General features: G+C 39.9%; 1 protein-coding gene across 1 annotated transcript in view; it reads right to left on the reverse strand.

Moving 5' to 3' along the window:
- The window catches only part of CTNNA2 (catenin alpha 2), a 394,793-nt gene that overhangs the window by 295,709 nt on the left and 75,511 nt on the right, over positions 1-23,573 (reverse strand). The window contains exons 4-6 of the mRNA XM_026048900.1: positions 5,448-5,614; positions 2,061-2,180; positions 350-616 (exon numbers count right to left, since the gene is read on the reverse strand). Coding sequence (XP_025904685.1) covers positions 350-616; positions 2,061-2,180; positions 5,448-5,614 — 554 coding nt within the window. The remainder of the gene's footprint in view (positions 1-349; positions 617-2,060; positions 2,181-5,447; positions 5,615-23,573) is intronic.

The raw sequence follows: 23,573 nt of genomic DNA on the forward strand, positions 1-23,573 counted from the left end.
AAAAAAGTCCTCTTGGTCACAGAACTTAGCCGCCAAATTAAACCACTTTTGCATCATGGAGAACTCTGTGGTTAGATTCTCCAAAGACACCAAAGCAGAAGAGGACTTGTATCTCTCTCATAGCCATAGTACATGAGCAAGAATAACTCCTTGCAACCTGAGCCCAAGAGTGGAAAAGAAACATTCCTCCCATAAAAGACAAATTTATGTCAGCAATTTTCTGCTGCAGTCTAGGAAAATGAACCTGAATGAAAAAGAACATTTAATTCCTGCTCAAAACCTGCTTAGTTAAAAACAAGGTAGATTTCCTGGAGAAATGGTGCATTTTCCACACACTCCCGATACTTACATCAAATTCATTCAGGGCAGCAGCCAGTTCTCCTATGCCAGTGTGGCCCTTGTTCTCGTCGGTGGGTGAGGTGGCCTGGGCGGCGTTAGAGATGCCRGCAATGGCTTCTTGCACTTGCTTGAAGACGTAGTCTCTGTTGGCTCTCGTGGCTGCTACGTCAGGGTGACGGAGGAAGGCCTGCGAGGCCGTGTACAGCATGGTGGCGTTCTTCTTCAGAGCCCCTCGCGCTGCGGCCATTTCATCCCTGCAGTGAGGGTCTTTCAGTTCCTGGAGGGAAAAAGCGCAGCAATTTTCAGTCAYGCACTCAAGCCTTAGCATTGGAGTGCACTGCCTGTGCAGTTTAAGTGTCCCTGCAACTGTTRGAGTCTCCTGGGCTTTTGCAAAGACAAAATTTCTGACAGAATCTACCATAATTCCCAAAGAAAAGTTCCTCCTGTCCAAGAAAGGTCAGTCCTTTTTGTGTAGCTAACGATTTAGCATTCTRCTCAGAGCTTGTCATCTCAAACTGTCAGATGTTTCTCCTATCCAAAGGCCAGCAGGAAATTTAAATAAACCATCCAAATTTGCACTCCCTGATTGCCTGGATTCACTCTGCTGATTCCRTAAGAGCAAGGGGAGTGTGACGCTGCCATTGCAGCAAGTGCCATATTTTTGTAAATACTACAGCTATGTCCTCTTCAAACCATCACAAGGCAAACCCTTAGAAATCCCTCTGGAAAGCCACTTGTTAATGGGTTTGTTTCTAGTGTATAAAGGCAACATAAATACCTTCCTTTWTTTTTTTTTGTTGTTGTTTTATGCATGTATTCTATAGGCTTATTCTATTATATTAATTTACCAAATATAAGGAAGCATCTGAACATACAGAAAAACCATTTCATATAGTGACTGTACTCTTCATTTTTAATTTATTTTCCATATAACTCTGTAAGTGTTACATTTTGTAAAAAATGCATACATATAGTAATGATGCAAGAAGCAGATTGCAGAAGATAAGGCAAATGAAAAAACAGGGAAAATCAGTTTCTAAACCAGCTACTAAATCTGAAAGGCTAGAAACATAAGGATTATACATTCAAATAATTACTGTTATTCACCCACAACTGAAGAGAACTTACACAGCTCCATCATGACTGCACTTTTTGGGGTCTCAAGAGCGGTGCTCAGGGGAAAGTTATGTTTAATGGCAGGACATATAATTATGGGCTTTAAATAAATGTTATAATGGCTTTCTTATCTTTTTTTTCTGTCTTCCGTAGTAATAAGTGAATGAAGAATTCATCTTCTCAAGTATTTGATAATTAAGAGTGCTGTTTTTGAACACAAACTAGATTTCTGTTTTTCCTGAATTTGAATTACCCTGGACTACCCGAGAACTCATTATTTTCCAGCTGTCAGAGTGACCTCAAATCAGCACAGGATAGAGCTAAATTGGAATAATCATTACATGAAAACTACCCATAACCTTCTGAATCACTTGCCTTCTCACCCTTGCTTCCATTACTAATTGAAGCCACTTGAAATATATTCTTAAAGAAATTAACTGCATTTTGAAAAATTTAATCATATTCAGAAAAATAAATATGATTAAATTATAGGCCATGGCCTGGCAGTTACTTACCATACATTCTAAACCAGCCAGATGGGAGAATAACAAAAACATAAGTCCTTTTTTAGCCATGACTCATTTTCTGCTTCCAAACACACTCACCTGTTGCCGCCTGGCAGCCACGTAGTTCAGTTTGACCATCTCTTTTCCAAACTCTTTGAAGCGATTTGCTAAGTCTTGCTCGTTGGTTGCATTTTTCACTGCTTCTAGTGCTTCTTCTACCTGGAGTGCAAGAGAGAAGCAACGTCAGCATCGGAATCCAGCTGCCACTAACCATTTCAGACAGTACCTTCTGCTGCATGGACCCAATTTGGAATATTTCTGCTGATTTTAATTAGGTTTCATAATACAAAAACTGTCTGGATGCTATCATGCATTACTTTCCAATAAGTGGATGTTGTTATCATGTATAATTAATATATAAAACATAACTATATTCATTTCACCCCTGATATTTACTAGAGAAAATGTTTAATATTGTGGGTTTTAAAACAAAGTGGATAAATATGTTCCTAATGTCTTGTAGATGCTTTATGCAAAAGCAAAAGGTAGTTATTAATTGTAGAAGAAAAATAACTTTGAGGAAGGAGACGGAAATATACTGTTAGCATTTAAATTCACCCTGATACACCAATAATATTGTATCTTTATAAAGAAAACAGAAAAAAAACTCAGAATAAAAATGTTATTCTCTTTTTAACCTGTCAGCCTTATTTGGAACTTCTTTTCAATTGCTTTCAAATTAAAAGAAAAGTTTACCAAATAAGAGAGATCTGCAATTAATCAGTAACATTGCAGCTAAATAGGYAAAGATAGGAAACCCTGGCTACACTATCTAGTTAAAGTATTAAATCGATCATCAAACTTTAATTCATGTATTGAGGAATAAATAAATATAAAAAAGGCTAAAATGCTTTTTTTTTTATCTATTAAATATCCTTTCCTATGGTTAATAGGAATTTGAAGTTCCATTTCKGTGCTGCACAGTACAATACCACAATTTCAGGCAAAACATTTGAAAAGGGAAAACTTTCCATTCTTCTTTCTTAACACCTATTCCTGCTTTCTCTAAGTTTATACAGAATATATTCACAACTTCAGAGGCAGGAGAGTAGCAAAGCAGCAGTTTTTGATCGCAGAACATATAATTCAAAACCCTATATCCTTAACTGTTATGTTGAAAAAGTTCTGTTGAGTCTGACAGCCACGAGAAACACCTTATTCAAAGTATAATTACCTCAACTTCCAATGGAAAAACAAACAAATGCACAAAAAAAAAATTGCTCTATTATCAAAATTGTCTCTTACTTGCTTTTCACTGCTACCTGAAACATTCCCTAGGACACCAACACTGTTTATAGCAGGAAAAAGAGCTGCTCTCACATTCAAAAATCTGTTTTCTACTCTGCAAAACAACATTCTGGTCCCAGGAAATTTTTTCCTTCTTTTCTAAAAGTTCTTATTTTCTCACCGAGTTCTCTACTTTAGCAAGAAACACATGTCAAACCAGCTTATGGTTTTAGACAGTCCCTACGTAATGGCTTCACAATAAGCAAGTATTTAAAAGGAGAGAGAATGAWCTGAAATAAGAATATCTTCCTTTCAGACAGAGAAGCAGTGATATTAACTACCTCAATATATCTTCTTTAATATATTGATAATGGCAAGTACAGGCAGGACCAACTGATACACAGTTTTGTACATCTTGCCAAGCGCTATTAAGTCAAGTTGTGAGAGRATTTGTTAGATTGCACTCTGACGAGGTGATTTTGCAGATCATTCTCTACCGTGTCAGCCTTGGCTCAAGCCTAGGAAATCCTGAAATGAATAGTGGATAGGAAAAGCATTTGAAAAGATGAGCACAAAACCTTCTTCCTAGATATACAATTACAAAATTACATTCCACAGACTGTATTAGCAGATGCTGACACAAGCTCTACTACATAAATATTAGTGTTAATTCTAGTARAGCAAAATATAATCTGAGGAAAATGAGGATCCTTCTGAAAAGAAGCYGCTTTTATTCACTCTAACTTGTTGATTAAAAGGCGCTACTCCCCATGATGTCTGAAGTATAATTCACTTCCCTGACATACAGGATCCCAACAGTATAAACCAAGTTGCATAACTTTGAAATGCAGAATAAGTTTGGTTCATTAATTTTAAGTCTTTGTATGTTATCCTAGGGCCAATGATGCCCACTGACAATGTTTTCAATGTGTGTGTGGATTTTTTTTTCTTTTTTCTCTCTCTCTCTCCTCCTGATTTAACATTTATTAGCTTAAAATCACTTTATCAAATAATAAGAAAATTATTTACATTGTCAAAACTCAGAAATAAGTCACCCTTTTCTATCTGCAAAACCTAATCAAACTTCAGGTCCTTAAATTGACTTTTGATAAAAAGAAGAACATGTGTGAGTTTTCCAAAACAAGTGTATTTGAATGTGAACTATACGGGGTACTAAACCAGAACAAAAAGAAATAAAAGCATTTGAGAGCCACAGTACTAACACTGCACACTGGGACAGCCCGACAGGCTGGGCATGAGAGAGCAGCCTTGTGTTCATCGCAGCAGAGCTCACTAGAATCTGGCAGAAAAAGCAGCTGCCTTTTCCCCAGCAAAACCCATTTCCAAACTATTTGGTTCAGCAGCACATTTTGTCAGGTGAGAGGTTCTCATCTCTTTGCAAGAACAGGACATGGCTGTAAGGCTACACTGTCYCTGACAAGAAATGGAAATGCTTTCTAGATAGTCATAAAAAAGTAATCTTCTGTCTCTTCTGCCAGGTTCATACATGTACTTTGCAGGCTTGACATCCTGCACATGACCCTCTGCAGAATTTCATTTTGTTTCGCAGATTTTTGTGTGCTCGTTTATGCAATAAATAGTGCAAAAGTCCRATAAATGGTAAATAAACACATCTGTCCAATTGCAAAGTTTTTCTAACATGCTTTCACATAAAGGTGAATGTCAGCAGTCAAAAGTGAATGCAAATCTATAGCAAACTATCCCGTAACCTGTAATTCCTCTTTATTATATCTTTACCCTTAGGTGGGTTGATGAGGCTCCTGGGCTACTGTCTCACTCTAAAATATAGCCCCCCTTGCAGCTGCACGAAGACACAGGGAGCTCAGCCGAGGCGCAGCTGAAGTGCTCGCCCGATGCCACGAGAGAGCAGCACTTTACAAGGACCGGGCTGCCAAAGCGGCCTCAGAGAGCTGCAAATGCAGCCCGCTGCTTAACAGCGCTGGGAGCTCAGGCATKGGGCACCTCCGAACATCTTGATTTTAAGCTTCCACAAATTAYGTTTGGCAAAATCAGAAAATTAATAGGAAATGCCAAATTCTTCTTCTTGTCCAGCACTTTAAGACACCTGAGGAATGGATCAAAACCGGAGGAGAACCATGGCCAGTGGACTGCATTTGTTACGTGTTATTTGACCATTTGTTACGTGTCACTACGGCATTCAACCTGGAAGGTGCCTACAATTTTCAGGTGCGACAGAAGCCTCATGACGTCGGCCATGTCGGCCAGGATGAGCAGGCGGGTGACGGCAGAGAGCAGGGCCCGCGCCGCCCGCACCATCGTGCCGCGCTTCACCGAGGAGCAGGGGTCATCGGCGAACTCCGAGGAGGCGATTCGCATCGTGTCACCTGCCAGTGCAAAACAGGCATCAAGGAACGTCACATACTTATTTTCTTTCTGCTTACCCATCATCACAAACTACAYAGATTTCCCTACGGATATTTATACCCTCCAAAATACCCTCCTGTACATTAAACCAAGCATGGTGCTTCCTGGACATACTACTCTTGTTTCATTTCAACAGCCAGGATCTTATTCAACACAGTACTCAGTAACTAAATTACAATTTCAAGGACTTGCARGGTTTTTAAGACCATTATAATGACATTCCAAAAAATCTCAGGGGGTTTTAACTTCCCCTGAGTCAGTGTGATCAGTGCAGGARAACTGTAGATCTTCCACAGTGAAGAACCCCCGACAGAATTCTCCTCCTTGCTATAGCCCCACTAAGACTATCTGTTTTTACTGTAATTTGCATACATCCTAGTGCAATTTGTGTGCAGTATTTTGATGCATCTTGGTTTAGTCAGTAATAAACACTTGCAGCAGAAAAACTCCACTATACATCTGTGTACAGAGTTCCTGTAATTCCATAAGGTTGCCAAAACTCCATAGTCAAGTTTTTGTTGTTGTTTTYTAAGACAAAGAATAGGTGATTCTTATTTGATAATAAAGAGATAACAAAATRAAAGAATAAAGACAGTCAAATGATATTGCAGCACTGAGCAACATAACAAGCTCCAGGTACTCGGTCTCTGCAGAGAAGAATCAGGGTTTCTACARTTTGTAGTATTCAACTTTCTGTGCATTTTACCTGTGTGCCAAAAATCACTTAATCTCACAGCSGAACTCTGAGGTCAGAGACAATTTTCTGACATTCATTTTAAATTAAACAGTCATTAGAAAAATCCATCAACAGCTCTTGGCTCTGAGCACRCTGATGATTGGGTTTTGAAGCACTGACAATCGTTTTATTTCTAAGCATTAACTCAAAATACTCCACGTAGAGTGAAAAAAATGAGTGACCACAGAGTTTAACGCAGACCACAGAGYGACCACGGAGTTTAGGTGAAGATGTAGATTTGAATCTTTAGACATGGGAATTGAAGACAGACTATGAAAGATGGGATACAATATGTTTGAAAATGGAGTGAAGAAGAATATGGGAAGGGTCAAAACGGGAGCCATGAAAATTTAGTAGTGGCCACTTRGAAAAACAGAGGTGAATCCTTTGCCCAAAGCTGTGCAAGAAATAATTGAGACCCCCAACTCAACATGTGTCTCCAGTTGAACAAAACTCAGGTTCTCCGCACTACTCTGCAGAATCTCATGCACTATCCTTTGATTAATGAGATCTTCTGAAAACTAAGAATCATTTCACAAGCTAATGTTTTTGAGGTTTAAAATGCTTCATTAGACTAAGCAAGGGCTTCTACCAAAACGCATTTGAAAACTCTTCAGTTTTCTGTAATAGGAAAATAGCTTAGAATCTAAGGACAAGTGAAATACCTTCACAATTTAGTTAGATGTTATGTGTTAGAAATAGCATCCAAGAAACGCATAAGATTCTTCAAATAGCACTACCTCTTCCACAAAATAAASATACACAAGAATTGGATGAAAAGCAATTAGAAAACAGCAAAACAAATTTGCAAAAAAAAAACAAATTTAGCAAAAAGATATTATACAGAGATTTAGAGCAAAATGGAACTATCTCTATTAGAAGAATATGCAAAGAATAAGTCAGAAGCAAAATGTATTTTTGATAAACATAGCCTTAGGGTAGAAAATTTGTCCACTTTTAGTTTGACATGATTTTTGTTTTCTTTCAAAACCACAAAGGTAATAACCAAAATTTATAGATGGAAATAATGGAGTCAAGTCGGCTTTCCTGTCAACATTATAACCATTCCTGTTTGAGCATTAGGTACATGAGATCAGACTGGATTCTCTACGATTCACCAGGTGGTCATTTAGGGGAAAAAAGAAAGAAAAAAAGATAAGTGAATCTCTTCAAGTCTGAAGTCTCAGAATCTGAAGAGACATATAGCTCACAAAGGTTTCTACATTCCTATAMTCAGTAATTAAGTCCTGTATTTCCACCACCTAGCGTTTTCATCTTTAAGTTAAGACAGAGCAGGATTCAAATCATATATTAAGACCACCTAAATTTAGATCATCACATCTCAGCTACATGTCCTAACTCACACTCTTCATTGGATTTCCACTGGAAATTTTCCACTGTACATTCAGAAAAGTGCAGYCAGATAACCAGCCAACCAAATGTAGATGTCTTTGAAACAGCTCTAGAGGACATTGCACCCTGCACACCTGCTGTAGATACGTTAGAATGAGCTAAATTCCTTCTCTTAGGGCACCTCTTTCCCCGTTGACCACAGAACCTCAACATTAGATATTTCATGTTAGAAAATTCAAGTTAAGTGAGAAGAATTCTCTCCTAAATAATTAAGTAGAAAGTATTAAATATACATAAACAGTTAAGCAAAACAAAGTCTTAATGTAAAAGGTCATATACTTATTAATGACTTGAAGTACAATTARTCCACAACTTAAAATCTAACAATCTAGAAAGCCAAATATTACTGAGAAGGAGGGATCATCTATCTCAGTGTCAGTGTTATCTTTGTAGGACAGTGCTATCAAACCACTCTTAGGCCAAAGGCAATGTTAAAGCTACAGCTAGTCAAATTATTTTACAAAGAAAACTCTCTAGCTGAAAAAAAGACTACTTTCAGTTCTCCATTTCTTTCCAGATTCTATTCAAATTTCTCTGCAATGCTGTATTCAATTACTTTCAGTGAAAACCAGGTCAATGCAAGAAATACAGACATCTTGAGTCATCAGGTCTGCTTCCCTGTTACTGCAGACAGTCCTGTCATAATATAATTAATAACAATCTTACTATCATAATAACTACTTTCATAAACTTATCAAGCTGCCATCTCAGAAACAGCAAAGATACTTAACCCCAATTAGTCCTACTGGAAGTAGGAAACTCATTCCAAAATGAACTTCAGAATGTCACACTTTTGTTCATTAGAGACGCTTTAATTCCACGCTAACTCTATTTGTAGCTAATTTATATCCATTTCTTCTTACGCCTCATTTGTTCTTTGATTTAAATAAGTCATCTTCTTCCACTGTGTACTATTATCTCCTTTTGGCCTTCTCTATTTTTTTGATGAGCAATGACAGCTTAAAGGCAGTATTTCATCCTCTTATTTCACAGAACATCCATTGCTACATTCATTCCAGAAACACTATGGAAATACCACATTTTGGAAGACATGGGGTAAAATTTGCAGTTTTCTGCCTTCATTCTCAGCTACTAAACAGACGGAGCCTTCAAACTGATTTGCAGACACCAACCTGGGAGGAGTGGCTCATCCATCACATGGCTGTGCTGCCATTCAGAGGAACCTCAGCTGGCTGGAGACACTGGCAGACAGCAACCTCATKAAGTTCAACAAGGGGCAAGTGTGGGATTCTGCACTCAGGGAGGAATAACCCCATGCACCAGTATAGGCTGGGAGTTGACCACTCAGAGAGCAGCTTTGCAGAGAAGGACCTGGGGGTCCTGAAGGATGAGTTGCCCATATGATGTGTTTCAACACTGTATATTATTTTGATGAGAGGAAAAAAAAATGGACTTTAGGTGCTTGGTAAGCTTTCTGCCCTTGAAAAGCAAGGCTAAGAGATGCTTACTAAAGGAACAAGTAGAGAAATTTTAGCAGCAAAAGTGACTCTTTGTGACCCTGTGGTGCAAGGGAGGGTGGACTAGGTAATCTCTAAAGGTCTCTTCCAACTTCTATGATTCTACAGAACTTTTCATGACAGGCCAAGTRCATCCTCAGCTGCACTAGGCAGAGGTCCATTTCTGAGCTCCCTAGAGACAGAAGCGAGACAGAAATGGACACACAGGACAGACCAGTGAAGGGCTATAAGGATGATTAAGCGACTGGAGCATCTCTCATACAAGAAGAGGCTGAGAGAGCTGGGACTCTCCCACAGCAGAAGAGAAGGCTGTGGGAGCATCGTTCTCTTGTCTATAAGGTGGTCAAACACTGGAACACGTTGCCCAGAAAGGTCGCGTACTCTCCATCTGTAGCCTCCTCTCCTTCCCCAGATATTCCACAGCACAGGAAGCTAGTGCTACAATAGTGCTGGGAAAACATTGGGAGAACTGTTTGGAAGTCACAATGATCTCCTCCTTACCCATTTTCTAYAGACACGTAACTAGGAACTCCCTGAGCTGGGTTTCCTTTCCTTCGCTGACCCACCCGCCCACACTCCTATTTCATTCCCTGTGCCAGGGCTGCTGATCATTTCCTATTAAAGCARGGCAGTTTTCCACGAGCTGGCAGAAAGCTCATCTGACAAAAAAATTACCCATTTTCTACTTGCTCAGCAAGCTGGGTTGTCTCCTCACAGGTCAGACAAATGCCAAAGACGGCCGTCTTTGGGGGGTTGAAAACCAGCTGAAAAATAATTGCAGCATGCAGAGTATTTCAGTGATAGACTATGAGTCTATCTCAGGTGATTTGCAAACAGAACCTTATAGACATCAATAAATTTCATAAAATAACAAAATAATTGCATAACAGAAAWCAAAATAAGTAATAAATGACATTCACAATTTAAGGGGGTGAGTATTATCRCTAGAAAACAGATTGCTAACATTCATTTCAGGAGAAGGCAGAGGCACATGCTACATTTAGAATAAATACTTATTGTATTTCTCTTCAAGGTAAAATAAGTACATTTAAAAATAGTGCGATGATCTGGAATAGGGTAAAACAGTACACTGAGGACATTAGAGAGATAGAAAAATGGAAAGATCATTGATATTTTTGTAATGGAATTTTGCATGCAGACTTTCGAAATGTTGGTAGAAACAAAACATGAAGCAGGCTTCTTGTTAGTAAGAGTAACTCCTAAATACACCAGTGCTATTTTTCTTTAAGACAAATGACAAGAATAATTTCCCTTAGCATTTTTATAGTAATACAAACAATCAAATATGACTTTTACAGTTGTCTCTATGTGCTAGACACTCTCAAACAGAGAGCAGAACTACAAGCCTACAAAGGCTAACAAAGGAGATTTTGTTTTTCTCAGGTCTAGATCAATCCAACATGCTAAATTTCTTTGCTTCACCCTCATGCAAATCAGCAATTATGGCCACTAGGATACACATAGAAAAGTTGTCTATTTTCTGACATTGCTCATTATGGAAACATTCACCAAACCTATCTAGGGTACAGAAGATATCTGCTGATTCATCTCCCCAAAACAAAGGCTATTTCAGTCTACTAGAATTTTCTAGGGAAGAAAATGAAAGAAAAAGAAGAAAGGGGATGGCTGAGAGTTGCTGGACTCTTCCTGGAACTCCTGGAAGGTTCCAGCACTAGTGAACATCTCACTCCATAATCCATTGGACTACTGGAACATTGGAAATGTGCAGAAAATATCTCATTGTAAAGAACTGAATGTCCAAAAGGAGACAGAGGAGATCCAAAACTTTATTCGAAAAAAGGGAGAGTCCACCAGGCATATCCCTATGGGGTCTCTCAGGTTGTCGGGGGATGCAGCCCCATTTTTATCCTAATTTCCAGGCCGCAGCACCCTCTCCTTTTCCCCCTTGGCCAGGGAACTCAGAAGTTACAGCCTGCCTRGCCTCCTACACCCAGCTCGGTGCCTTCCTCCATGTGTTTGCACCTCAGGTCACTTGACTCCTTTGTGACCACCTCGCTCCAGGCTCCCCACACTCTCTCCCCATACTCCTGGCTCCGCTCAGTCTCCCACCTGTCTGGGTTCCTTTGTCCTGCTCATTAAAGATACAAACTTCAAACTTGTGTTGTGTATTCTGCTCTGCGGTGTGTATTCTGATCAAGCCCAAACTTCTTGTGTGTGTGTGTGTGTGTGTGTGTGTGTGTGTTTTCCACACAGAAATTACAAGCAGACTTAATGGGAAACTTCTATCTATTAAAAGAAGGTAGAATGGACTAAAGCTCTGATGGGCTCATATGTTGAGGAACACTCTCCATCTGAAGCCTTGAAGCATCTCCTAAGATGTGCTGGGCACAGAACCACCGCCTAGAGAAGAGCTAAGATCAGAAAAGGTGCTGCAAATAGCCCCAGCATCTGAAAGAACTGAGGAAACAAAGATATCTTGATGGAAGTTGCTGTCCTGGGCAGTTCTCAATCGAGAAACGTTATTAAAGTTRTGATCTAATTAATCCTTCTCTTCCAGATTCTGTCTTTTGTCCTTCCTACAAGGCCAAGATAAAAAGATGTGATTCATGACCTAATTAAAGTGTTTTAGAGCTCTGTCTTTTTAATTAGAGCAAGAGTACTGTTACACAGATATTCTAAAGGATAAGTCTGTGTCCCCAAACGGAGCTGCAGGTTCCATATAGAGCACGGGTTTTATTAAATCATGATGTAACAAAGCACACACGGCTAATAGGCCATGTTTAAATAAGGAAAGCAATTCTTTAGCCTTACGTCATGGGATGTCATCAGATTATCAAAACAAACAAAATGAAGCCCTTCAGAAGGCAAAGATTTTTACTTTTATGAWCTCAAAAAAATAAGGTAAGACCAGCTCCTGACCATGCTAATTCACTTCCCAAGAGTCAACTTTTTTTCAATAATTCAGGAATAATGGTCCAATTCCAGTTTCTAATTTCCYCCGTCTTTATTCCTCCTCCCTAATAAATCATATATGAATTCATTTCCTATCTTAAAGTGTCATATTGTATTTACAGTACTTGAAAATGGCTGTCATTTTCCATCACAAAAGTCAGTGCAGTTCAGATGTAATCTCCATTTGGAGACCGCATATTCGTTTTGTTTTAAAATAAATAAATAAGGGTATTTTGAGAGTGCTTTCATAATGCAGAATGACATGTATTATATATAAATGTGCACTAAAAATAATAATCAAAATTCCCAAAGGCTGGCACAAATCTCTATAAAGTCTTGATCAACCCTCCTCCAACCCCTTTCCTTTAAATAGCATATTTATTATGTCCTCTAGATTTATTTCTCTTTCCAACTGCAGGTGGGATTTTGTTCTCCTTCTCCAGAAGAGTGGCCACTTTTCTCTCTGTAGCAACAGACTTGAAGGACAGAGAAGGCCATCTATGTCCTAGGCTTGATCTTTTCACATTACATTTCAGCCACTGGAGCTGCCTCCATCTGGAACTGGTTATACAGCCAATCTAGTTCACTTAAATATGGTTCACTTTATATTTAACATCCAGATAAAGATGAACAAAGGTGAATCACTACGTGGTTTATAGCACGCTGAGTACCTGTATGCATTTTAGGTCTAACATTCACACCTAGATCTGAGAGCACGCCGTTTCATTCCCTTCATGGACCATTCAAATGTATASATTTTAATTATGCAAACCACTACTTTCCTGAGGGACAGTAAATGAGAATTTATAACTAAGATACTTTAGCCATGTAACTACCACAATCTAAAAGTTATTTCAAGAACACTGCATTTTAGAGGAACTTTTCTAATTAATTGTCAGACAATAGTGCCTTTGAAACACCACTGATAGACTTAAATACAATAGAATATTAAATTCCAATTAAAAAATAGATGTTTTTGCACGTGAGAATACCTCACCATTTCTCACMCCTCTTTGCCTGCAGCTCAGCTCTCTGCAGTTTATTATCACCCTGCGATCAACTAAATTGATCATTAAAAAGTCTCCGCTGTTGAACTGGAGAGTTGAACATGAGCATTTCGGAAACACAACGTTGTGCTGTGGAAACTTCAAAATGCACTGGGTTGCTTATGTCCAGAAACACAGAAACAAATTTAAACACAAAAACTAAACCAGGTATCACTGAAACTCTCTATGCCAGTGGCTTCCTCTCCTGCTGTAATCAGGAAGAGCCCATTTGGGCAGTTCAGACCATTTTCCAACCCGCAGGAAGCACCAGCAAGGWCTTCTGGCAGGCAGCAAGACACAGGAGTACAGGACAAATCTGGAGGAAACCTAGTCCTACCATCTCCTTTGGTCTGCTACAGCCTTAAAAGAATATATCTTCCTTATTATCCTAAAAAATATAAATTAAGAGATTTTTACCTGTCAGATATCTACAGATCTGGGACAAGAAGGCAATTCATACCAAGTAGAACATTTCATCACATAAATAGGAGAAAATTATTCTCATAACTATCTATAGTGGCAATTGCTAGGAAAAATCTAGTAATTGACAGAGAAAACTCCTAGCAATTAAAATCTTGAATTTAATCACTTAATGGGTTTTTGCATAAGAATTCATGAGTGGAAAGAAAAAGGAGAGCTGTGATTAATAAACTTGAATGAAATATATCAGCTACAGAAAGAGCAACACTTCAAAAGCAGACACGGAGTTTCTAGCAGGCATAAGAAAGAAATCTCTCCAAGAAAACTGCAGCAGCATTCTGCATTAGGCAGGTTTAGATCCCATCACACTAGATATTTCTTTCATCCTGGGGCTTACAGAGGCTGCAAATACTGTTAAGCCAAGAGAGCACCCTGGTGTGTTATATCTGAGCCTGAGGCTCCACATGTTGCTTTGTCATCCTTCCTAGATGGAATTCAAAATCATAATTAGAATCAGCTCTATCATCCTCTGCGATCACATGAAAGAAAATCCTCAGTRAAATGCTTGGAATCAATTTATTTCTTTTTTCCTCCGAGATAAGCCTCCATTTCAAAGGGATGATATTGTACAGCGAGCCACATTTTCTGACAAAATTTCCCCAAAATGAGGGGACTGAAGCTACTTGGTACCAAAGGACCACAGAGACCCCAGCTCAAGTCAGAGGCAGCACCAACGGTAGGTGGACGAGATCAATGGCAATAAAGATCAATTCACTAAATTTTGTGGAGGGGACGTTTGGCACCACTTTGTATCCCTGCCAAGCGAGGCTGTTTCTTCTTTCTCCACCCTTAGCTTGTGTTTATGAACAGCACAAAAGCAGCAAGAGGAGAAGCAGGGACCACTTGGCTCCGAGCACTGCTTATTTGCAGGCACGTTGCAGGCTACCGAGAGGCTTTCCTGATGATGAGGGACRAAGGAAACGGGCAGATTCTGACAACGATAGAGCCATGGAGCCTATTTGTAACATGGTTAAAAGAAAACGTGGGAAGCAAACACAGCAGAAAAGGAACCTGCCTTACCAAAAACTTCTAATAAAGGTCACCAKGCTGGGATTAAGAGTCACATAAAGCATAAGAAAAATGGCACGTTTGAAAACTGAATTATTTTATTTCTACTTCCTGTTTACATAATCTGCACAAGTGATCTGTAGGGTAACCTATACTTAATACCTAGAGCACTTATTTTTACACAGTAAACAAACTTGGCAAGATTGCTGCAGTGATGCCCAAAGCATCAACCTACACGAACACCACCCCTTCCTGGGGGCTTAAGGTAGAAGTTACACTGGGGGGGGGGGAAATAGTATTTTAACGGACTACCATAATCTTTGATCTCAGCTAGATTTGGTCAAATGTTCCAAACAACAAACTCTATCCCACCATGTTGCCAGATTCAGCAGAATTCATCCACCATGCAGGCACTGACATAGCACAGCTCCTTATCTCACGATGCCCCATCACAAATGGTTCAAGACTGCAGGAGTGTGTGYGCAGGTAAATGAGCAGATACCTGCATTCCACATGCCTTTTTCCTTAAATTTCATTTATTATTTCCTGATACAGGAGTCAAAACACCCACCTGATTTACAGAACACCATTTGGCACACAGAATTGGATAGACAGATGTTTAGAATAATAAAAGTTTTATAATTAATACGTTGTTATTAATGATTATTGATACTCATTGTGAACAGAAGGGGACACACAGTGTTGAGAGCTGCAAGTACAGATGTTGCAGGAGGACCATATTCAGAAACATCAGAGCAATAAACCATTGACTGCCAGGAATAGCCATCAGCTGGGTTTTTTCTATGCACTGATCAGCAGGTAAATGATTCTATATGGATTTCCATGTCAGCCTGGTTAGAGTGTTTCTGATACTTAGAGCAGCAGATTTACAACTAATCGAGTATTTCTTCTGCAGGCTGCATAGCACAAAATTGGCACTTCCTTAGCTTTCACTGAGGAAGAAAGAAAGGGTGATGGAAACACAGACAAATGAGCGAAGGAAGCGAGCAGTTTGTGCTGCCACACATGCTCAAGGAACCCTATGGACAGAGCTAAGCAACCTAAGGGCTGTGGATGATCCCTGCACTCATGTGATCCTTGCACTCCTTTATCCTGTGTGCAGAACTGGAAGGATTCCTAGAGCCCCAAGTCTTGTTCCCTGTGTCCAGACACTCTCCATAGTGGATAATCCTCTCCTCTTCACCTACAGACCRGGATCTATCCCGCAGTCACCTCCTCCTGCCCTATTACTGCTACGATACAGTTATTACCTTTAGCTTGAACATTCCCATTCACAGGGATTTTTTTTTTTTTTTTACTAGTTTGTCAATTTTATCGGCTCGTTCAACAGCATTTCTGCCATGCTACTGTTTTCCCAGATAACAGAATAATGCTAACAATTCTGTAGACACTAATAATGCTCAAGCAGTTGGGTTAGCCACTTTATATAGATTCTCCATGTACAAGGTCAAAAAAGTAGCTTCTCTTGCAACATTATAGAGATTTTTAAATATATGCTTTTAATTGATGCCTGGATATGTCAACACCTAAACTTCAAGGGTCTTATAGAAGGACTAAAGCTGGGAGAAAATCAAAGACTTGGCAATCAGAATAAAGTAGCTTGACACATACCTGAGCAAATAGCACATATTATTTGATTATAAGATTTTATATTCTCCTCAGTCTGTAGAGTATTACCCAGATTACTGGCCTTTGTAATAAGCAAAAAATGTACTTCAGAAAAATAAGTGTTCAAAACATTAAATGGATAATAAAGTCTTTTGAACTAGGGAGGCTCTAGAATTCAAAAAAACTGGGAAGCACATTTCAAATTTTCATGCCTTTTTTAAAATCATTCTTCATAATTTCCAGTTTTTGGTATCTGAAAATATATCTGGCAACTCTTCCAAAACAGCATCCAAAATCAAGTCTAATCTATACAGGAGGGTGAAGCTTCTTCATAACCGCTTTTAAAGTTGGATGATTCTGTCATCAAAAATGCAGGCAAAAATAAAGAACATAGAAGGAATGATACTTTAGACAAGGAGGAATGGGGAGGCACATGAGAGTCACAGATCAATCTTGTTGCTCTCAGGACTGCTTATATCTGCCTTGTTTGTAAAATTAAGCTTAAAATAGCAGAAATGAAACTGTTAACATGGCCCAGAACCCAAGGTATTCACCTTGAAGATGAATTTCAGCAGTACTTACAATTTAATTCATTCATTCAAGAATAAATAAATCCTTGCACATATACTTTGCAACCTAATCTGCAACGCTCGCTCAACAGATCCAAATAACTTTTACATAGAAGTTTGCTAGTAACGGCCTTCTGCATAAGCATTACTAAATCACTGGAAATTTTCCAATTCTGTGTTTTGCAAGACCAAAAATAAGCCTGTTCCCACTGCTCAGTACCTCTCTGAAAAAGTCAGTCACGGGAGAAAGAAAAAAAAAGGTTTCTTCCAAAAAGTGAATCAAAAYGTGACTTTCTGCTTAATGAAAGGGCCAAAAGATGCTCTTCAGCAGACGAGCTAGGGTGAAGCATCCTGCACTAGGGCCAATTCAATTCTCTAAACCACGGGCAACTGACAACCTCAAGTTAATCGTTTTCTCCTGGTTTAGATGAGCTCCTCGCACTGCTCAGAYGCAAGCAAGCCCTTCCCTTTGGGTGCTCCTCACCTTCCTGGGCGCTCCCCATGCTGCGCATTGACCCTTTAGCAGCAGCAGGTCGGGCTCGTGTCCTTGCCCAGCTCCCTCGTGCAGGACACCCCGGCTGCAGCCCCACACGTGGCAATTCCYGTTATCTTCACTCTGCTAAAACCTCCCAGGGCTGCAGAGGAGAGGTCCCGAGGGCCCTTGCACACAGCCCTCTGAGGCTGAGGTGAAAGGCTGCAACTTTAGAGCACTTTCCATCCGGCTGCAGCTGTAAAAGAACTGATTTTTCACAGTACAAAGCAGCAAATCAACCTTTTTCTTTTCTTTTTCACTGTTTGCCTGAACAAAAAGAAATTCTGCTCGGAATTTCTGCCTGGCGAATCACCAGTGACTGCAAGTGCTCAGCTGCAATCYGGGCAATACTTCATTAGGACGTAAATGAGGGGAGCTGCCAAAGGGGAGGCCGCGCTGCTCATCCCACAGCACGCGGCAGCTTTGGGAATGCAAATCTGCCGAGGGGTCACAGGCTTCAGTTCCAATCTCTATAGTGAATTACGAGCAGAGAGGATTTAAAAGCAGATTTCATGCATGCCAGTCAAATTTTCTYGCACACTATTCTTCACGGCTATCTCTAAATTTAATTGAAAACACTTTCCATTTAATGCAGCTGGGGGTTCCTGACTGCAGACAAAAACTACTCAGTTTAAGAACTATTGCAAGAAGATGCAACAGAACAGGGTAAAGTTACTGCCTCCAATGCCTCTTCCAATCTCAAAGGTTTGAATTCAGAAGTTTTGTGCACAGCGGACAATGTTTGCGACAAACTGTCAACTGAGAAATGTGTCCCAGGTACAATCTTCTCCCAAATTGTTAAACCAAATCTATTTCTTCTGTGTTTTCCCCAAAATGAAGTCCTTCTTAACAGGAACAGTGCTTCAAAGCAACAAGCAGTATTTTCTGGATCCCTCCTTAGACTAAAAGTTAAATATTTCTGAAAGGTATTACCATGTTCAGTAGTAACATTTAATTCTTGACAATGGCAGAGTTAGTCTGAAGCAAATTCTTCCTTTGCCTATTACCTCACAATGGCAACAAGCTCTTCAAAAGGACAATATAAACAGACCTAGTACTATAAGGTGGGAGAACTACCTAATACTAATTTATACTGTTTATTTTTCAAGCGTGTATCACTGCAAAATCTTTTGTAAAAGGCTGTCAAAACTGGACAACATGATACCATATGCCCGGTATCTTTCTTAACAAATATTTTTTGGTGATGCAAACTGCTATATTTTCACAAACTGAACTGGCTACGAATTTACATAAAAAAACCAAATATTAGAATAACTCTGACTAGGCTCTTAGTAGGAAGAAGTCTTTTAGAAAAGGCGCACAGAACCTGGTTCCCTGGTTCCCTGGCTTTAATGGGAAATGATATTGTCACGCAGCTCACAACAACACTTGTACGTTGGGATTTTTTTTTGTTTTTCTTTATTTCTAGATTGCTGCCTATTCCTAAATAATATTTTCTATTCTATCTATAGAATATATTCTATCTAGAATATATTGCTAAGTAATAAGATTTGAGCCTAAGACTCCAAATGTTCATGCTCAAAGCCTTCTTTTGACCAGGTATGAGCCATTAGAGATGGACAAAAAGCAACCTACCAAAGCACTTCTTCACAGATAGTACTGGCCAAACCCAGAGTACATTTAACATAGGCAAAGGTGCTTTCAAAAGCTCAGATCAAGGTTCATTATTAAACAGCACTCAACACAGACCTTGTTTCACCATCCAAAAACAGATATAAAGATTAGTTTGTATAAAATAAATTACTGCTTTGCAGTAGCTTCTTTACACTCACAAACTTTTTCCCTCTCTCTCAAGAGCTAATGATCTTCTATAAACAAGAAAAGAGACACAGTCATGTAATTTAATGTAAAGTATTATAAGCACRCCTAGAGAGAATATAGGTTTAGAGTGAAGAAACCAGATAGTTTTTCCAAAAAAAGGATTTTTCTAGTCCTTAAGCGAGATAGGAAACAACAACTCAGGTTGCTTAGAGAAAATCAGATGAAATATTAATATTGTATCATCCCTATTATTCTTTTTCTTTGAAAGGATCTATTGTGCATCTTTAATACTTGCCAGATTCAAAGCGAGTATCCTACAGTTCTCTCATTCAACCCAAAACACATTTGGGGAATAGCAATCACAGTCAGGAAGACTCGGATAAATGCCAYGGAGCCCCGAAGTAATCAGGGCTTCGACACGATGGTAACAGATACCTTCAAACACCTCCTCCCACGGCTCGACCCTTCAATTCGAATCCTATCGCTGAGATTCCGAGCTGAAAACGGGGGCACAAATCAGACAACACTTTATCATTTGCTTTTTCTTTACAAGAGGAAAAAACAATTTCCTCCTGTAGTTTCCTTCTTTTCATTAAAAGAAAAAAAARRRRAWMWMAAMAMMAMMAMMAMAAAAAACCCTACTTCTGAGTAATTTCACTTTCACCAACCATAATTCAGGAAAAAATGCTGAAGAACTAGCAGATAGAAAGTGAGCCTATGTCCATTAGTTGGATCCTTATTAGYCAAAAAAAGCCAAGAGCAACATGTTCAATTCATGCTTTTTATGTTTTAAATGTAACTTTGATCTATTYTATCAGGATGATCTTTTCCCTGAGCTACCAGGACCTGAATGAAAATGGGAGACGAGTCCTGTGCATACAGGATGAGAGAAGGAGATAGGAAAGGTGAGCAGGGCTCATGTGATGACAACATGAGATTTGGGATGTTTCAGGACCTCAACTCCAAGAGAGAGAAAACGGCCCATGAGAGACACAAAAGGACCACGTGAAGGGAGCAAAAGAGGAGGAGGAAATGAAGGACAGTGGTGGTAGGAGCACAGAGTCCTCGCAAGTAGATATAACTGCTAAGATGGCTCTTTGACAGCGCACAGAAACATTCACCAACTCCACAGAATAGCCTTTCTCGAGCTTCTCCATTTCAGTGGATCTTGATGCAGTTAGAAAGGAAGATTAATTGGACTAGAGGGCAGGAAGAGCTCTGAGGAGAGTGGGAAAGCTCTAAGGCAAGGTCAGAGAAGGGGTTTCCTGTTTCATTCAGGAAAGTCCACACCTACATGCAGCTATCAGAGCTCATAGGTGGGAGCAGAAACCTCCATAAAGGACTAGAGAGAACTGCTGGAAATGGATTAAAGGCAGAAACTGTTTGTCTAACAAAGACTTAAAGAAATTATGAAGTTAGGAACCTCCCAAAATGTCAACTGAACTGGACTACTCTTTTAATCAACCAGACTCAAAGAATATTATGCATGGATTTACACTTGGCAAACTCCAGGAAAACAAATCCAAGACAATTGCAAGTGACAGTGAATCCCATTAGAGTTATGAAAAAGATACTGGGAATCCCCCTCTCTCTCTCTCTGTGCTATACTTCGCAATAAGCTATTATAAGAACAACAGGCTTCTTGTGAATAGTCTATGTTTTGGAGTTTGCTCCCGACCTTAGTACAAAATAATGTAAAAGTAGACACAGGAGCAGAGCAGGGAAGACGACCTTTGGCAGCTAAATATCTCAACTTGAAAGGTTTTAAAATATTTTGTTTTAAGTAGCATGATCTATCACTGAGGAAAATAAAAGTTACCAAGGAAAGGTTATGTTGAAGTTGCTTTGTGTGTCATTTGTTGATATGTACTTTAAAATTCACTGACACACATACGGCGCGTGGATCATATTCTGTTTATGCAATATGCATAAATCTGAATGAATAAAAAATTAATTCTACCTCAAGAAGTTTATGCTGTCTTCAAACATAAAATGCTTCACCAGCTCTTTCCTGTCTCTGGATGTATGTACAATCTTCAGTTTGCATTGTGAACTTCTACCTAGGATGCTTGAAAAAATGCTTTAAAAACATAGCCAATTGCTGCTAGGTAACTTATGTTTTTAAAGGAAGGTTTGATTATGTGTTGGTGAACATCAACGACTTTCACAGGGAAATCAAGCAGCCACTAGTAAACACCTAAAGAATAAACATATCCTAAAACATCCTTGGCTGCTTCTTCATAAATTTCATCAGACCACTGAGCTGGAACCTCAAGGAATTACAATTTGGAATAGACTTTTCATGCGAAATACAACTTGAATGTAACCTCTGCAGAGAATTTCCGTCTTCTGCAACAAGCCTACAGTGACATTTAGACATCTCTGCTAGGCAAACGTGCCCAGCTTTTCCCCCACTCACTCAGACTGTATTTCTGTAAGTTCTTCCTCATGCCCCTGCACTTGTCAGGCTCTGCATTTTCAGGGCCCAGGGTTATTGACTTTATATAAGGTTTATTAGAGGGCTGTTATAACATCACAGGCTGCTTCTGGGAAAAAAAAAAAAAAAAAGCCTAGAGAGAACACTTAGTCCTTCCACATTATCAAAGTCATAAGGATCTTAATAATGACATGGATAGACTGGAAAACTAGGCGGTGAGAAACCTCATGAAGTTCAACAAGTGCAGGGTCCTGCGCTTGGGAAGGAATAACCTGGACACCAGCACAGGCTGGGGACTGACCTGCTGGAGAGCAGTCCCGCAGAGAAATCTGGACATCACGGCAGACAAGTTGACCATGAGACAGCATGGTGGCCAAGAAGGCCAATGGGATCCTGGGGTGCATTAAGAAGAGCTTCTCCAGCAGGTCGAGGGAGGTGATCGTCCCCCTACACACAGCCCTGGTGAGGCCACATCTGGAGACTGTGACCAGTTCTGGGCTCCCCAGTACAAGAGGGATGTGGAGCTGCTGGGGAGAGTCCAGCGCAGGGTTACCAGGATGATGAGGGGCCTGGAACATCTGCCCTGTGAGCAAAGGCTGAGCGAGCTGGGCCTGTTCAGCCTGGAGAAGAGGAGGCTGAGGRGGGACCTGATCAGCGTGTATAAATACCTCAAGGGAGGCAGTGAGGAGGAGGGGGGCGGCCTCTTTTCAGTGGTGGACAGTGATAGGACTAGAGGAAACGGCCACAAGCTGAGGCACCAAAAGTTCCACAGGAACTTAAGGAAGCWTTTCTTCACTGTGAGGGTGCCAGAGCCCTGGAACAGGCTGCCCAGAGAGGTGGTGGAGTCTCCTTCTCTGGAGATCTTCCAAACCTGCTTGGATACAGCCTGTGCCACATGCTCTGGGTGACCCTGCGTGTCAGGGAGGATTGGACTCGATCTCTAAAGGTCCCTTCCAACCTTAAGGATTTTCTGATTCTATGGTTTTCAACTTGCATATTTTTTTCATTCAGATCACGGCCAAAATATTTTGCAAACAATAGAGCACATCTGCTTCACCTACCAAYGGAAAGCAACGCTCTCTAGGATGAATTGGAACAACCATTTATAATAGCAGAGAACAGCACAGAGCAATGTAGGACAGGAAAGGGAGAACTGCACTGTAACTGCCAGAGACGTTTTTAGGTTGACGGTGTAATTATCCAGGGTGGAATCCTGCCAGGAAATCAGCTCGCAGTGCTCTTGCAAAACACAACCTCAGATCATTAATCCAGCTCTTCATGCCATTGAGCTAACCGTATCATTTCACATTTCACCAGGGCTGGTCTGGTTTGTGGGGCTCATGTGTGCTAATAATAGTGCTTGGTGTCCTCCTGCTCKCTTCATCATGGACAGACCCCAAAAAGCCGCTCCCCTTCTCCCACAGACCATTTTTGAACTTGCAGTGTTGATAAAAGATGAATTCTGCCTCATTCTGCTTAGTGCTATTTAGAATTTTTTTCCTCTATTTCCTACATTTTTTTTTAATTATACATACTAAATAATAATAATAAAAATGTTAAAAGGTTTGTTATCACTTAAAAATTCAGGAACTTAGCTAAGAAGAAAGTCAGCCATCCAACGCATTCCTCTCGGATGCTGCCAGCTTTACAAAGCGCAAACGCACAACAAAACCCACATTAACTAATAGGAAACAGGAATGACAAAGAAGCTAAATCATTGGTCCGATATCACACGAATGTGGTACCAACGAAAAAACTACACAGCCAGCAACAGATTTTGCTGATGATCCAAAAGTCATACAAGGTTCCTGGAGAAAAGCGAGCCAAATTGAGTCAGCAGCAAAGCCCCCAAGAGGATTTGCCAGCAGACTGAGA

Source organism: Nothoprocta perdicaria, unplaced genomic scaffold (genome assembly GCF_003342845.1).
Source record: "Nothoprocta perdicaria isolate Ctin4 unplaced genomic scaffold, notPer1 scaffold_58, whole genome shotgun sequence".
NCBI classification, from domain to species: domain Eukaryota; kingdom Metazoa; phylum Chordata; class Aves; order Tinamiformes; family Tinamidae; genus Nothoprocta; species Nothoprocta perdicaria.